This window comes from Macrotis lagotis, chromosome 2 (genome assembly GCF_037893015.1).
Source record: "Macrotis lagotis isolate mMagLag1 chromosome 2, bilby.v1.9.chrom.fasta, whole genome shotgun sequence".
Classification (NCBI taxonomy): Eukaryota; Metazoa; Chordata; class Mammalia; order Peramelemorphia; family Peramelidae; genus Macrotis; species Macrotis lagotis.
Window position 1 is genome coordinate 81,329,666 of NC_133659.1, and position 15,929 is coordinate 81,345,594.

Below are 15,929 nucleotides of genomic sequence, written 5' to 3' on the forward strand. Positions count from 1 at the left end.
TAGAATATAATAGGATACAGAGTATAAAATGCAATAAAAAAACAAGTAAATTACAGGACTAAAAAAATATTGGAATCATAAGGTTCATTAACATGACATTCCAAAGGTTAAAAAGGTTTCTAATTCAAATAAAAATAACACCATCCCTATCTTTCTACATTCATTATACTAGGTCAGAAAGGCATTATTGCAGGGCAGTAAGAATTCTCCTAAACCTCTCCTAAAATCTCTGGCCCCAACACCTATAGGTTAGATTTGCCTCAGACAAGAAGAGAATCAAACCAGTGATGATCCTGAGAACAACCTGCCCTACTCCTTTAAAGGAAGCCAGCCTACTCTGGGTAAAATAAGTGATATTCTTACCACAATTAGCATGATCTCAAGGCCTGGTGGTCTGGATACTCTCTAATATAGCAATGTCATTAAAAAAATATGATTCCCAGAAATGAATGCAATAATCTAGTCTAGAAGTAACTAAGCAAATAAAGTTAAGTAGGACTATTACCTTCTTATTCTGAATGTTTGGGTTGTCTTGTATAGCCAAGGTCACATTAATGCATTTAGCTGCTATATTATATCATTGGTTTATTTTTAACTTGAGATCAACCAAAACTCTCACAGCCCCTTCTTGACTGCATTGTTATCTAGTTATATCTCTCCTATATTGTACTTGGGAAGATGATTTTTTTTAAATTCAAGCTGAAGATTAATAACAGTTCAAAATTATTTGATTTGAATTAATTCCTAATTTGATAGTATAAAATAAATGATGGGCATCTTTTCTACAAAAATATATCTTCTATCTCTTGAAATGTTGTCTATGGACCAGAGTGGATGCCTGAAAATACCCAGAGATAACCTTCCTTGGCTATTATGAATTTTTGTTCAGGCTTTTTTTCAGTCATATCTGATTTTTCATGTCTCCAGTTGGGATTTTCTTATCAGAAAGTGGTTTGCATTTTCATTCTTCAGTTCACTTTACAAACAAGGGAAAAGAGGCAAACAAGTAATAAGTTTATTACCCAAAATCAAAGAATTACTAAGTATCTAAAACCACATTTCTTCCTCTAACTCCTGAGAGATTAAAATTAGTACTAACATGTCATTAAGATACTTTGTTTGTAGTAGAATCATATTTATCTTTTTATAAATAGTTTAAATAAACTATAAATAATGTAATATTATATGGTACCAGTTTTTATTTTTGCATAAATCATAATCTATATCTTCCCTCTAGCTGGACAGCATATAATATATTCTTACAGTATTATAATGAATAACTCCATTTTTATGTAAATATTTTCCACCATTCTTTCTGCTTCATATGGGATATGTGTTTATTTATGTGCATAGCTGTATGTATATATGTATATATATATGATATATGTGCTCTTTTTTGAGCATAGTGCTACTTACTTGCCTTTAGATGTTTCTTTGAAATGTCAAAAGTAGTCCTCTATAACATATAAACTTTTTTACCTAATGAAGTCTGATAATCTCAGTAAAGATAACTTATCTTTTAATGAAGGCTGGGTATCTCAAAAGGTATTCTAGGAATTGGAATTTTTAATAGTATAAGACCTTCAAATTATCAAAACACATATGATTTGGCCATAGTTAAATGTTTATGTACTCAAGATAATTCTCTTTCTTTGTGAAATATTAATGTTATTTTCTTAACAACTGTTTTATCTTCTTTGAAAAAATCTAATATTCTTTATTTTTCACCTTAGGTACTCCCAAACCAACAATCAAATGGCTGCGTAATGGCAGAGAGCTAACAGGCAGAGAACCAGGCCTTTCAATTTTGGAGAATGGAGCATTGTTGGTTATTGCTTCAGTTACACCATATGATAATGGGGAGTACATCTGTGTGGCAACCAATGAAGCTGGAACTACAGAAAGAAAATATAATCTCAAAGTTCATGGTAAAATTGTTACAAAATACAAAAATTCCATAACTTCAAGTGTGGTCTTTTTCAAGTACTTAATTAAAAATTGTTCATCATTGTGATATCTGATTTCAAACATTCAAATCTTTACTGAACATTTGATGGGGATCTGCTCACTGAATTTTCAGTCTAAACTTATGAATACTGTATTCAAATAAAATGATTTAATGAATCAATTTAATTTACACTAAATTAATGAATACTAATTTCCTTTTAAAGTATTAAATAAATTAAATATAAATTAAATTGATGTCAGTATTAATTGATAATAAAACAGAAATGTATCATTAACCAGAAAAACTAGACAAATTAAAGAATTTTAAAGAATCCTTGATATCATCAATGTTTTTATCATATATTTTCAGCCTCTACTACTGAAATTCTTTGTATTATTTACCTTAAAATTCTTATTAGCCACTTGCTATTTAGGGGGAAAAAAAGAATTATGCAAGCTTTAGAAATGGACTTTTTTTTCAAGAACACTTTACCATCACATAGTTTAAATAAAGTTTCCCTTTTTTTGTAGTTCCTCCTGAAATTAAAGATAAAGGACAAGTGACAAATGTATCTGTTGTACTAAACCAGCCCACAAATCTCTTTTGTGAAGTCTCGGGCAATCCTTCTCCTATCATCATGTGGTATAAAGATGACATCCAGGTACGTCCATCATATAAAGTATCCAAATGTCAATTCTTATGTTCCAATGAAGTTTCTAATTCAGTTTAGACTTCTTCATGCCTGTGAAGTGTATCAATAATATTCAACTTTTGTGAACCATACAGGTGACTGAAAGTAGCACTGTCCAGATAACACATAGTGGGAAGATGCTACAACTCTTCAAAGCTTCTCCAGAGGATGCTGGGCACTATACCTGCAGAGCAATTAATATTGCTGGGAATTCTGAGAAGAACTTCAACATTGCTGTACTCGGTAAGCAGAACACTTTTTAAAACCTCAGTCCCACATGTATATCCCATATAAACAGAACTACATTAAAATGTAACAATGATGGTGAAAGAATAGACTGGACAAAAATGTCCTTATGTTTCAGTTTTTTTCTTCACATTTGGGAATCAATTGGAATGAAAAGTTAAAGCTATCCTAATTCCTGATGTAGTAATATCTTAAGGTTATTGCCATTCTTCTGTATGTGAACTGCTGAAACAATTTTAATATGTTCTTAGAAATTATCCGTCATTGCCTGCCTTCAGATAAACAAAAGCTGTGCCCAACTGAGAATGCACAAGATTGACTAGAAAAAAATGCACATCTTTTTGTCCTGGTGCATTGATTATTTCTTCTTCCGAAGCCTGGTTGGAAGCCATAAAAGTTTTAAATAAATGTTTTGTTAGTTTGAGAAAAGCAAATTCTGTTACTTTCTGTTACTTTCACACATGTAATTCCACAGTGACCTAGGAAGGACCAAGTATTTATCTTGGGTTGCCATTGAGAACTAACTGTTAATGTTTGTAGATATCTAAAGATATTTTTATCACTTGAGAAATGGAAAGAGGATTTAGTATTATGGATCATCAGAAACCTGGAATTTGTGTCAGAAAAACTTGCTTTCTAATTCTAACACCACTTTTACTATGTGACCATATCTAAGTCATATAACCTTTCTGAACCTCAATTTCTTTATCTACAATATTAAGATATTAAAACTATTTACACTGACAGTAAATGAGGTCATATATGTAAAATACTTTGAATACATAAAACAATTTATATATTTGAAGCTTTTTTTTAGAAATTTTTTTAAAATTTAAGCTATGGAGTTAAGTGACTTGGCCAAGGTCACATAGCTAAGTAATTATTAAGTGTCTGAGTCTGAATTTGAACTCAGGTCCACCTGACTCCAGGGCCAATACTCTATGCACTGTGCCAACTACCTACCTGAAGCTTTTTTAAAAAAAAATTGTGTTTCTTAAGGGTGGTTCTATTACCCATCATAATATATTTTAAATACTAATTAATTCTTGACTTAGAGTTATCATCATAGTCATAAATAATTTCTGACTACCAATGTATTATTGATATTCCTCTTCATGTTTAGACCAGCTTTTGTACACCAAATAAAAATTCATACCTAGGTCCTTATTCAAAATTTTTCTAGCTTAGAGAACCTTCTGGAGTCATTGACATAGTTTTTAAGAATTCAGTGTCATGTCCACACCCAAAGAAAGCATTAGAATTGTTTTTATGCAAGCAAGAACGGATTATATAACCCAAGATGAATGCAAATGGGGGAAAATAACATCATTTTGTGATATGCAATGTTCTGTATATGGAATTCATATTTTCCCCAGAGTCATCAATTAGAGGTTTTTAACTGTATCTATAATGATAAATTGATAATAGCATCGTGACTTGATATATGCTTCAGCATGAAAGAACTTTAGTAGGTCATATAACAAGGCTTCTTAAATTTCTAGGGATTATGCTAGCAGTAAGTTATTTTGTATGAGATTCTGCTGTTCATAAATATTCTCCCTATCCCCTTGTTACACATGTGTCTGAATGTTTCTCAAAATAAAATCTGATTTAAGGGCAAAGGTGTTATCCCAGGAAGTATAAATCATCCTAGCAGATCTTTTGTGAGTTTTTTCCAATTACTCATTTTGAATCTTGGCTCTTCTACTGTGTTTTGAAAGGAAATTATTTTCTTACATTTTGAACTTTAAAACTTGTTAAACTGACAAAGAACATTTATTTTCCCATGTGTTCATTCATAGATTCTCATGGTAAAATCTCTTTGTTCAAGTTCCACCCACTATAATAGGTGCCAATTTTCCAAGTGAAGTCTCAGTTATCCTCAACCATGACACCAGCCTTGAATGCCAGGTCAAAGGCACTCCCTTTCCTGCTATTCAGTGGTTCAAAGATGGCAAGTAAGTACTTCTTTGTTGTTAGCATGATCTCTTATGAAAGAATATAATTATATGAAGAAGAATAACTAATATTTTTATGGCTCTTCTAAGTGCTTTCAAGTATTATCTCTTGGATCTTCACAACAACCCTCCAAGTTAGATACTATTATTATCGTCCCCACCTTACAGATAAGGAAGACTTAAGCTACCCAGCTAATCTGTTTCTAAGGCCATATTTGAACTCAGGTCTTCCTGACTCTAGGCCCAACTCCCTATTCATTGTGTGTCCCACCTACTCCTAGGAAAGAGCATAATGTAAAAAAAATATATTAAATCTCCTCTCTTCATTTATTGCCTTGGTACATATGATATGATTAGATAAATACTTCTTGAAAATAATCTTTGATATATACACTACCTTTCATGCTTAAAATTTGATTTTTAAAAATAGACCACTCCAGTACTTTTACCTTTTTGAATTTGTATTTTAAAAAGTTGAAGTCAGGTCTGTAAAATTTATGATAATAGAGAGGGAAGTCAAGTCTTTCCTGTGTATTGAAAGATATATGCTCATGATAGATTAATGATAAGTCATGAAGAATTTAACATGACTGAATACACATGTTTTACATATAAGCATACCAAATAATCAATAAAAAACAAAAAATCAAACCTTGCAATTAACCATAATATTAAAATGAATAGTCAAGATTTTTCTGTAGGAGGAAAAAAGTGCCACTTATGGGTGGCCACTTCAGAGGCATGGATTTCCACAAGACTCAAATAGTTGCATTGATCTATATCAGTAGTGTCCTGGTGAATAAAAGTTAAACCATATAGGCTTTATTTCTGTTGTTAATCAACAAGCTTTTCTTAAACATTTATTATGTGCTAAGAATTCTACTAAGTGAAGGAGATACAAAGAAAAAGCTCAACAATTGCTACCATCAAGGAACTGTGATCAAGTCATTCACTGAGTTAAAGTTCAAACTGATTTTTTATATTACTCCTTTTTGAAAGTTCTCTATTTGTTTTTTTAAGAAAGATTTTATTGTGAGTTTTATAATTTTTCCCCTATTCTTGCTTTCCTCCCCCCCCACCCCCACAGAACGCAGTCTGTTAGTCTTTACATTATTTCCATGGTATATATTGATCTAAGGAAAGTTCTGTATTTGTAAAAAAAAATACTATTCCCAAATATTTGTCACTTTTAAAAAGATGGCAGATATGAGACCACTTTAAATTTTTCTAAGAAAAATATACCATTCAAACAGCAGTATTAGAAAAAAAAACACTAAGGCAAAGGGGAATTAACTTCTTTTCTAGTCTCTCACTAATAGCAAACCCAGTAATACAATTGTATGTCTAAGTAAAACAGACAGAGATCTAACTTGAAAGTCAAGAAAATTTTAGCTCATATTATTCTTCCTAAAACAATAGTCAACAAGTTCCAAAGCAGATATTGATATGCTTTCATATAGGGAATTTCTTATAATAATATACTTACAGATCAAGTCACATCCATCTCCTTTTGGGTCCCTCACCTCAAAAAAAGTAGCAGCCCACCAAAACAAGTAAAGATTTGTATTGAGAAGATAAAGGTTCTGATTTCATTTCTTCAACTATCTGTGTGAATTCTTGATATTTCATTCACTGTTTTACTAATTTGACAATCTAAGAACAGTTTGGAACTATATTACAGGGCTGTGTTAAATGTTACAGCAAAAGCTGCTGCCAAATATTAAGAATCATTAAGCTGTGATCAATAGCAAATGGCTTCATGAAGTTTATAGAAGAATTTCCATAAAGTTTTAACAATCTTTTTTTCCTGAGAAATTTCAATATATTTATTATAACATTATTCTTAGGATCATAGAATTTAATCTAAGACATAGAATAGCAGTAGATGGACCAAGATTTAAATCCAGATGCTCTTAAAACCTTCTGTTCTTTTGTGCTTGTGCAATATTTAAGTTTTATTAAAATTATTTTATTCATTTAATGCTGGTTTTTGTATATGGTATCTGTGTATTTTGTTCAAAGCATTTTAATAGATAGTACCTTGAAAAATAAATACTTCATAGACTACCGCTATCATAACATTAATCTATTAGTTTTTCAGTCCTTTTTTAAATGATGGAGGAAACATATTTTGAAAGGAAAGACAAAAAACAATAATGGAAATCAAAATATGACTATAAAATATCTAAATTTGCATAAGGATGACCAGTAAAGGCTATTTCATTTTGGATATTTGCTAATGTTTTTATTCTTCTCATAGTTATTTCCATGTTAATTGAATACATTTTTTATCATTTCAAAAAATAAAATAAAGTATCTAAATTGAAGTTTAGTTTTGTTGTTCAGTCATGTCTGAGTCTTTATATTCAGTCATTTTTAGTCATGACTCATTTTTTATTATCCCATTTGAGCTTTTCTTGACAAAGATCTTGGAGTGGTTTGCCATTTTCTTCTCCAGCTCATTTTACAGATGAAGAAACCAAAGCAAACAGGTCAGGGCATATAGCTAGTAAGTATCTAACATCACATTTGAACTCAGGAAGATGAATCCTCCTAATTCCAAGGTTAGCACTCCATCCATTGTGCCACCTATCTGTCCCTATAAAGTTTAGTCCTTTTTAACTTACCATAGGAAAATTTCAAACCAAGAAACTACCCTTAAGCAATAATTTCCTAATATACATCAGTAAGTAGATGTTACAATCTTACATTTTTAAATACTTTAGTAAATTGGTGGAATAGTTTATCAATGCAGTCAAGTCAACAAACATTTATTAAGCTCCTAGTATGTATAAGATACTATGCAAAAGCCTGAAAATACAAACATAAGCAATAACAAATCTTCTCCCAAAGATCAGTCTGCCAAGAGAGACAACTATGTAGAACACTATGTACACAAATAAATTAGAGATAATCTTTAGGAGGAAGGCATTATCATTAAATGTGGCCAGGAAAGGCTTTCTATAGAAGATAGGATTTTAATTGAAACTTAAAGGAAACTAGAAGGAGGGATTGAGAGGCAGTATTTCAGGCTTGAAAGTTATTTGAAAAGGCAAAATTGGTACATGAAGTATCATATTTGAGGAAGAACAAGGAAGCCTAATAGAACTATTTCCTAACAGTATATAGAGATAAGTAAGGTCCAAGAAAACTAAGTAGAAAGGACTTAGATTGTGAAGGATTTTCAAAATCAAACAGAATTCCATTTGATCTTGTATGCTTTGGAGAGACACTGGAGATTGTTGAATAGGAAGAAAGGAAACAAGTGTTTATTAAGGATGTACTATGTGCTGGCCACTGTCCTAAGCACTTTACAAAATTATCCCATTTGATTGAATTATGAAAGTTTCTATTAAAGTTTGAAATTAAGTATTTGTGATATGCATTAACCTCTTCTTCCTACCCTCCTTATTATTGTTGAAGCCATTACTATCCCTCCCAGGTACCAGGGCTTACAATCTATGTGTTATCCTTGATTTCCCCAATCTCTCTTATGCCAAGTCTTATTGGCAGTTGATTTGGTTAGACTTGATTTCAGGATGATTATTTTGATAGTTGAACAGAGGATGAACTCCAGTGGGGAAGCACAGATGTCAAGAAAGACTAATCAGCAGGCTATCCCAGTAGTTAGGTTTTTGGTGATGAGGGTCGACACCATACTAGTAGGAGAATGCCACAGACAAGAGATGTAAAAACAGGGCTTAGCATCTAATTAAATATGTGAGGTAAGAGAGAGAGAGAGAGTGAGAAATCATATATGACACCTAGGCAGTAAGCCTAGATATCTGAGAGGGTGGTGGTGCCCTCAACAGTAATAGGAAATTTAGGAAGAGCATATGATCACTATAGATCACAAATTCTTCATTTCAGACCTCAGAAGATTTCATGCATTATCCCAGACAAAAAGTTATCCCAGTGGCCAGAATTATGGACTTGTCTAGACTAGTCTTTAGTTGATAATTTACTGCCAGAGTCATACTCGGATTCTTTCCACTTTGAAAGAACATGGCAGAGCTTATATATTTCTGGAATAGTCTTCAAGAAATTAGTAATATGGTGACTAATTGATATAGTGTATATAGTACTGGATATAGAGTCTAGAAGATATGAATTCAAATCCTGCCTCAGCTACTTATTAACTGTGGGATTTTGGGAAAATCACTTAATTTCTCAATTTCCTTCTATCATTTTAAACATTTCCTCCTATGAGAATAATAATAATAATAATAATAATAATAATAATAATAACCTCACAGATTTATTGCAAGACTCCAATGAGATATGATGTGTAAAGGGATTTGCAAAATTTAAAGCACATTATTTATGTTAGCTACTATTGTAGGAAGACTACTTTTCCACACTTTTGAATGATCTATTTTTATTAACAATCATCATCTGCCTAACTAGTTCATTAAAAATATTTTTATAATGATAAAGAATGGAGAAACACATATTTGAAGAAGTGGAAATGGAATCATGAAATGACATGTAAACTATTTTTCCCTAGACCCTTATTTTTGGGAGATCCGAATATTGAACTTCTAGACCAAGGACAAGTTTTATATCTAAAGAATGTACGTCGAAGTGACAAAGGGCGGTATCAGTGTAGTGTGTCCAATGCAGCTGGCAAACAGAACAAAGATATCAAATTAACTGTCTATGGTGAGTTATGAAAATTACCTTTACCTTTTATTATGAAAAAATTAAATATTCCTTGTTGGTACAAAGATATGATTTGATATAATTTTTACTGTTCTAGTCTCAAAAAATAAATTTTCTTCTTTTAGAAGAAAATAATGAGTCTACATTAGTATGTTATTGAAAAGGTATTTTATACAATTTTATTTAAACACTTCTATCATTACTCAGGCTTATTTGTGGCATTGTAGCCCCTGGACCAACTTATTGAAATTATGTAGAGATTTTCAAATAATCTCATTTAATGAGGCAAAGTTATTCCTGAGGATGGTGTAGTTATGAAAGATCATACTGGATTTGGAGTCACATTCTATGATTCACATACATTGTCAAATTGCTATGCCCTCAGTTTCCTCACCTAAAAAATAGTGATAATGTTTTATCTTACCTTAACATGGTCTATGAACGACTATTAGATACATAAATGAGATGAATATACCCCTTTCTAAAGGATTTAATATGGGTAAGCATGGATTTTAATGATAGTGTTTTATATATATATATATATATATACATATATATATATGTATATATATATATATATATATATATAGTAGGTGTCACACCATCATGCATTCTAAATATATTTCCATTTGTCTCTAATTCTGACCACTTTGCAATCCTCTTAAAATTTCTCATATATTTTGTCCATTACAAAACCTTATAGTTCTTAGCACATGAATCTATCTGACATTCATCTGAGGTAGTTATCAAACATTATTATTTCCCTTTTGCAAATAGAGAGTAGGAGGCCACACAGAAATTAAGCAGTTAGCCCAAGCATATTTAACAGGAGAAAGGAATAGAATTCAAATAACCACTACTTCTGGTTCTCATCTCACTGTGCTTCATTTTATACATTTTTGCTGAAGTGTAGAGGACAAGACTTGAGAAAAGTAGAATAATTTCAGAGTGAACCACATGGAAATAGCACAATACTGTGAAAAGCACTGGTTAGGACCCTTCATCTTTGACAAAGTCGAGGTGCAATGCATTCTCTTAGTGTTTTAATTATTTCCTTTCTTCTGAGTAGATGAAAACTAATACACAGGAACCTTCTTATCCTTTCTTATTACCTTTTTTTCCATTCTCCTCTCTTATCTTTTACCTCTTACCCCAAAAGACAGAAGTGTTAGATGAATTCCCTGTGCATTGGTCATCTAGGGAAAATTATTTCAGTCCTTTTATCCAAAGTACCTGTGATAAGGAATATATCTATTTATAACAGCATGCAATAAGCTCAAAAAACTTTGAGGCAGAGGAAAGAAAAGTATAAAATTACTATTATTCTCTGATGAGATCCTAAGATCAAGGACACTAACCTTTATCCAAAACTGAAACATTTAAGGGATCCAGAAAGAAAGCCATCACTATGATAAAAATGCAAAGATTGGAACAAAAAGCAATGAGGAGTAACTAGATCATAATATGTTGAAAAGAATGTCCATTTAAGAGCGGCTAGGTGGCACAGTGGATAGAGCACCGGCCCTGGAGTCAGGAGTATCTGAGTTCAAATCCGGCCTCAGACACTTAATAATTACTTAGCTGTGTGGCCCTGGGCAAGCCACTTAACCCCATTTGCCTTGCAAAAACCTTAAAAAAAAAAAAGAAAGAAAAAAAGAAAAAAAAGAATGTCCATTTAGTAATTATTATTATCATTGCAAGTTAAAATGCACAAGGAATCATATTCAATATCTTCAATCAACTTTGGTTTCCCTGTAAATAGATTCTGTGTTCACTCTATATAGTAGTATATTGATATGAATTTCTAATGGTGTTAATGGATATGGTGCTCATCACTTGGTGGAAAGAAATCTCTGTGGTTTCATGCACAATGAATATGCATGTCCTTCTATAAAAAGAACCAGAATGGAAGACAAAACCAACCATGAAAAAATATATCCTGTACAAAAGAGCATGACATTAGAAAAAGATTAGGCACATTAGTAGCCAAGTTAAACAAACTCTTTTCTGCTACCATTGGCCTCTTACCAGAGTCCAGAAACTGAAGTGATAGTACAAAATCTTGCTAAGCTGTTGAGTTGCCTCCTCTAGCCTTCTGTACAGTTGCCAGGTTATTGTCAGTGATTAATGTTTTTTGGTCATATAAAAATGTCCTGTTTTCAAGGAATATGGACTGTTGAATCGCAGCTTCTTTCTCATTCCCTGTCTTTGTGTCTCTCTCTTCTTCTCTCCTCCTCCAATCTGTTTCTCTGTTTCTCTCTTTCATTCTCAAACACAAAGTGCATGTGTGTGTGTACATATGTGTGTGTGTGAGAGAGAGAGAGAAAAAGAGAGAGAGAGAGAGAGAGAGAGAGAGAGGTGGAGGAAAGGAGGAGAGAAGGAAGAAGGGAGGGAAGAAGAAAGGAAAGGAAGGGAGAAGGAAAAGGTGAGGAAGGAAGAGGGAGAAGTACCTTCAGGTTGCTTGGGAATAAAAATCCATATGATAAATAAAACTCACTGAGAATATTTGATTCAATAGTATCATCAAAATATGAAATATTTAAAGATCACAATTCAGGAAATAATACCACTCCCTTCCCAGTGTGCACCAGATTACTAACTGAAGTTTATTTTTTCCCCTTTTGTTAGAAAATGTTTTTGTTACAGAGATGGATGCCGAGGGAAATAGACTTTATCCTTTATCAGGAATATTTACTTTCATCTATCACTGAGGGTATTGTACAGTCATTCACTCCAGCAGATGGTCATTTTTCTTCTCACAATCACAAAGGAGGTGGCTAAATGCACCCATACTTTAGGAAGGCATATAGTCAGTGGGGTTAGTCAATAAATATCTAACTCCCAGTTTTTTTTTTCTCCCAGGAGAAAGTCAATATTCACAAAGCATTGACTTGAAGGCATGTCTAAACTAGTCAAAATGAAATATTTAATCTGTGGATAAATTTAGTCAGTAATCACTATACACCCTATCATCCACATTCTCATGATTGGTTCCCCTAGTGACCAACTTTTAGAAATTTTTAAAGCAATAGTTGCAGTTTAGTGTGTAGACTTATTTCAGAGCAAAAAGAAAAAAGATAAATGGACTATGATGGATTTATCCTATAAGTTTATTGAGTTCTTTAGTTCCATATTTTAGCCAACTAAGCTGCCTATTTGCTTTATGAGTAAAAGTTTAATCTTAATTTGCACAAAAATATCTTAAAAATGCAAAAAATCTCAAAGCAAACATAGTTAGGTTTCAATCTTTGACCCTTAGCATTCTTAGACATCCTAACATTGTTTCTATGGCTATGTGTCATTTGTAGATCAATTCTAAGAATGATTTCAATAGAGTATTTAGAAATATTAACATATTGTAGGTCATTTGTTTTCTTTTAGACTGTAACAATTATGGCATAACACAGGGATGGCAGCATTAAAACTATTGTGGGAATCAAGCCACTAGAATCATTTTTCTACCAATAAGTCCCCAGGGCTGTGGAGAGGAAAATGAGGCATATGAACTCTAAATCCTAGAAATTACACATGTCACCAATTAGATGAGCAAAGCTGAGAATATGAAATGTTAATAGTTCCAAAAAGTATAGTGACAGGCAGAAACTAAAAATTCCCTGTCATCATCAGTAGCTGGTTATGAATCCTTTCAAATCCTACCTATTCCTTGGGGAAAGAACAAGGAGTAGTACCAACTTTTTGATTCAGACATTCTTCTTTTTGCTCCTTGGCCTAATTTCAAATTTCTTGTGCTTGTATTAGATATTTTATGAAGAGTTTTTCATATCTATATCTATATCTATATCTATATCTATATCTATATCTATATCTATATCTATATCTATATCTATATCATCTATATCTACATCTACATCTATATCTATCTATATCTATATATGTATCTATATATGTATATATAGAACATAATTATGAAACTAAGCAACTAAATAAACCCCAGAAATTGTATTCTTAATATTCCAGGTAAATAATTATAATTGTGAGGATTAATATAATTCTGACCAAAAAACTAATTGTGTTGTAAATAGAAGCTTTGGTTAGTAGGACACTTGAATCAGTTGAGTAAACTCGAGAATGTATATTACTTTCTCTATGACACTTAGGAAATCATGTTACCTTTCTAGTTAGCATTTGCATCATCTAAAATGAGGTTAATTTAAGTTCTTAACCTTAGGTCTGTGAAGTTGCTTTTTTTAAATTGATCATTGTATTTCAAAAATAATTTGTTTCCTTTGAAATCCTAGATATTATATTTTACATTAAAATATTTTTCTGAGAATGAGTAGATAAACTTCATCAGACTGACAAGAGAGCCTTGGTGCAAAAATGGTCCAGAACTGCAATGTTGATCATTTCTAAGGTTCTTTCCTATTATAACTATCTACAAAACCCTGACTTCCTATTTTCCTTTCATTTATGATTATTTTTAGAAAATATTTGCTGATTGTTTGTAATTAATTGCTTTGACCTGTTTTAGAGCTGGACCTGCCTTTTGTCTTTCCTTGTATCTCTTGTGATCAGCACAGTGACTAGCAGACACAGCACAGATTTAGAACAACTGAGTAATATTTGTGATGATCTAGCTTCCTATATGGAACTACTCTGCTGTCTGTGGTGAAACAGAGGACAAAAACTAGCAGGTCTGACCATGCTGAAACAATCCAATGATAAACTGCCAGGATACCAGTTTAATCAATTCAGAGAGATTACTGATAAAAGGTTTACTGAACTATGATGAATTATTGATGATCATTTGAATCACAGAACCAATTTCTGTAGTATGGATTTATTGCACTCTGGACCAATCAATGGAAGAAGTATCCATAGTGATGAAATCGCTGCTCTCTTAACTAATTTAAGTATGACCCTCAAAATTCTATTAAGGTTACTGAAATTTTTAAAACTTTAGTTGTTTTGTTTTTTTGTAGTTCCACCAAGCATTAAAGGAAGCAATATAACCACTGAAATATCTGCACTGATCAGCAGCATGATTAAGCTAGAGTGTGAAGCCCGTGGACTTCCAATGCCTGTTATAACTTGGCATAGAGATGGCCGGCTGATCGTATCCAATCCACAAGCCCTTTATATTGATAAAGGGCATTTTCTTCAGATCCCTCATGTTCAAGTATCCGATTCTGGAAAATACACATGTCATGTGTCAAACATTGCTGGAACAGCTGAAAAAACATATGAAGTAGATGTGTATGGTAAGGGAAAAAGGAATTTTGTTATTGCTTTTTCTATTGTTCTTAAGGGTATGAAAACAGAAGTTATTGATTAAAGCACTATTAGTAGTATAGCACATTAGATTCAAAGGTCCCTTTTTATGAAAGGGAACAGAAAATAAAGGAATCAATCTCATAATTTGAACCAAAAGAGAACCTCCATGGGTCTGAGAAGCTGACCTACTCATGCTGACAACTGTTTTGTCTCTGAGTGTTTAGACATTCTTGTGACTTTCGCCATATCTATGGAGTTAATATAGTCTTAGAATGGTGTATGCATCCTGTCCATTTTCCTTAACTTTTTGGACAACAATTTTCAAGTCAAATATACCAGATCCTGTTCTAGTGTAAAAAGAATGGTATGTCATATGAACCATGAAATGCTCCTCTTAGCACCTTAAGGGAACAAAAGGAATTATAAAAATTTTTAGTGAGACAAAAAAAATGTTAAGGGAAAAAATAGCTTCTATCTTCAAGGGATATTTTGTGATTACATTATAAATAGCCTTAAAATCTCATTTCTTTCCTTAGTTCCACCAATTATTGAAGGAAACTCAGAAATACCTCTGAATAAACAAGTGATTATTGGCAATTCTCTGACGCTAGAATGCAAAGCAGCTGGAAACCCTCCTCCTGCCCTTACTTGGCTAAAAGATGGTGCACCTGTGAAAGCAAGTGATAATATCCATATAATAGCTGGTGGGAAGAAACTTGAAATCATGAATGTTCTAGAAGTTGACCACGGACAATATATATGTGTGGCTAACAGTGTTGCAGGAGAAAAGGAAATCAAATACAATGTTGATGTCTTAGGTATGAAAATCAATAAACATTTCACTTTTTCTTAAATTCATAGGAAAGTCTTTTGCCACAATTTGCTTATTTTATGATCAGAGAATGATCATAAATGATGTGTGCATATTTATAATATATTTTATTATTGTTGGTCCCAAATAAGTTAAACAACAAAAATTTCCATGGAATTTTTTCTTACTTTCGTGGGTTCATCATGAACTAAGTGTTGGTTCCTGCTCATTTAGTCATTACAGGGCAATTGAAAAAAACTACATGTAATGCTGTAAATTATTTAAAAAGAAAAAAGTCTATGCTCATTTTAATAGAGGAAAGTATAATTCACCTAAAACCCCCTCCCATGTTTTAAGTTACTCTGACATTCAAAATCT

At 32.2% G+C, this 15,929-nt stretch overlaps 1 protein-coding gene across 4 annotated transcripts in view; it reads left to right on the plus strand.

The window, feature by feature from the left end:
• Positions 1-15,929, plus strand: part of HMCN1 (hemicentin 1) — an 814,916-nt gene that overhangs the window by 595,091 nt on the left and 203,896 nt on the right. For all 4 annotated transcript variants that reach the window (XM_074222240.1, XM_074222238.1, XM_074222239.1 and 1 more), the window contains exons 26-32: positions 1,734-1,928; positions 2,479-2,609; positions 2,735-2,882; positions 4,717-4,843; positions 9,351-9,505; positions 14,449-14,727; positions 15,277-15,558. In XM_074222240.1, coding sequence (XP_074078341.1) covers positions 1,734-1,928; positions 2,479-2,609; positions 2,735-2,882; positions 4,717-4,843; positions 9,351-9,505; positions 14,449-14,727; positions 15,277-15,558 — 1,317 coding nt within the window. The remainder of the gene's footprint in view (positions 1-1,733; positions 1,929-2,478; positions 2,610-2,734; positions 2,883-4,716; positions 4,844-9,350; positions 9,506-14,448; positions 14,728-15,276; positions 15,559-15,929) is intronic.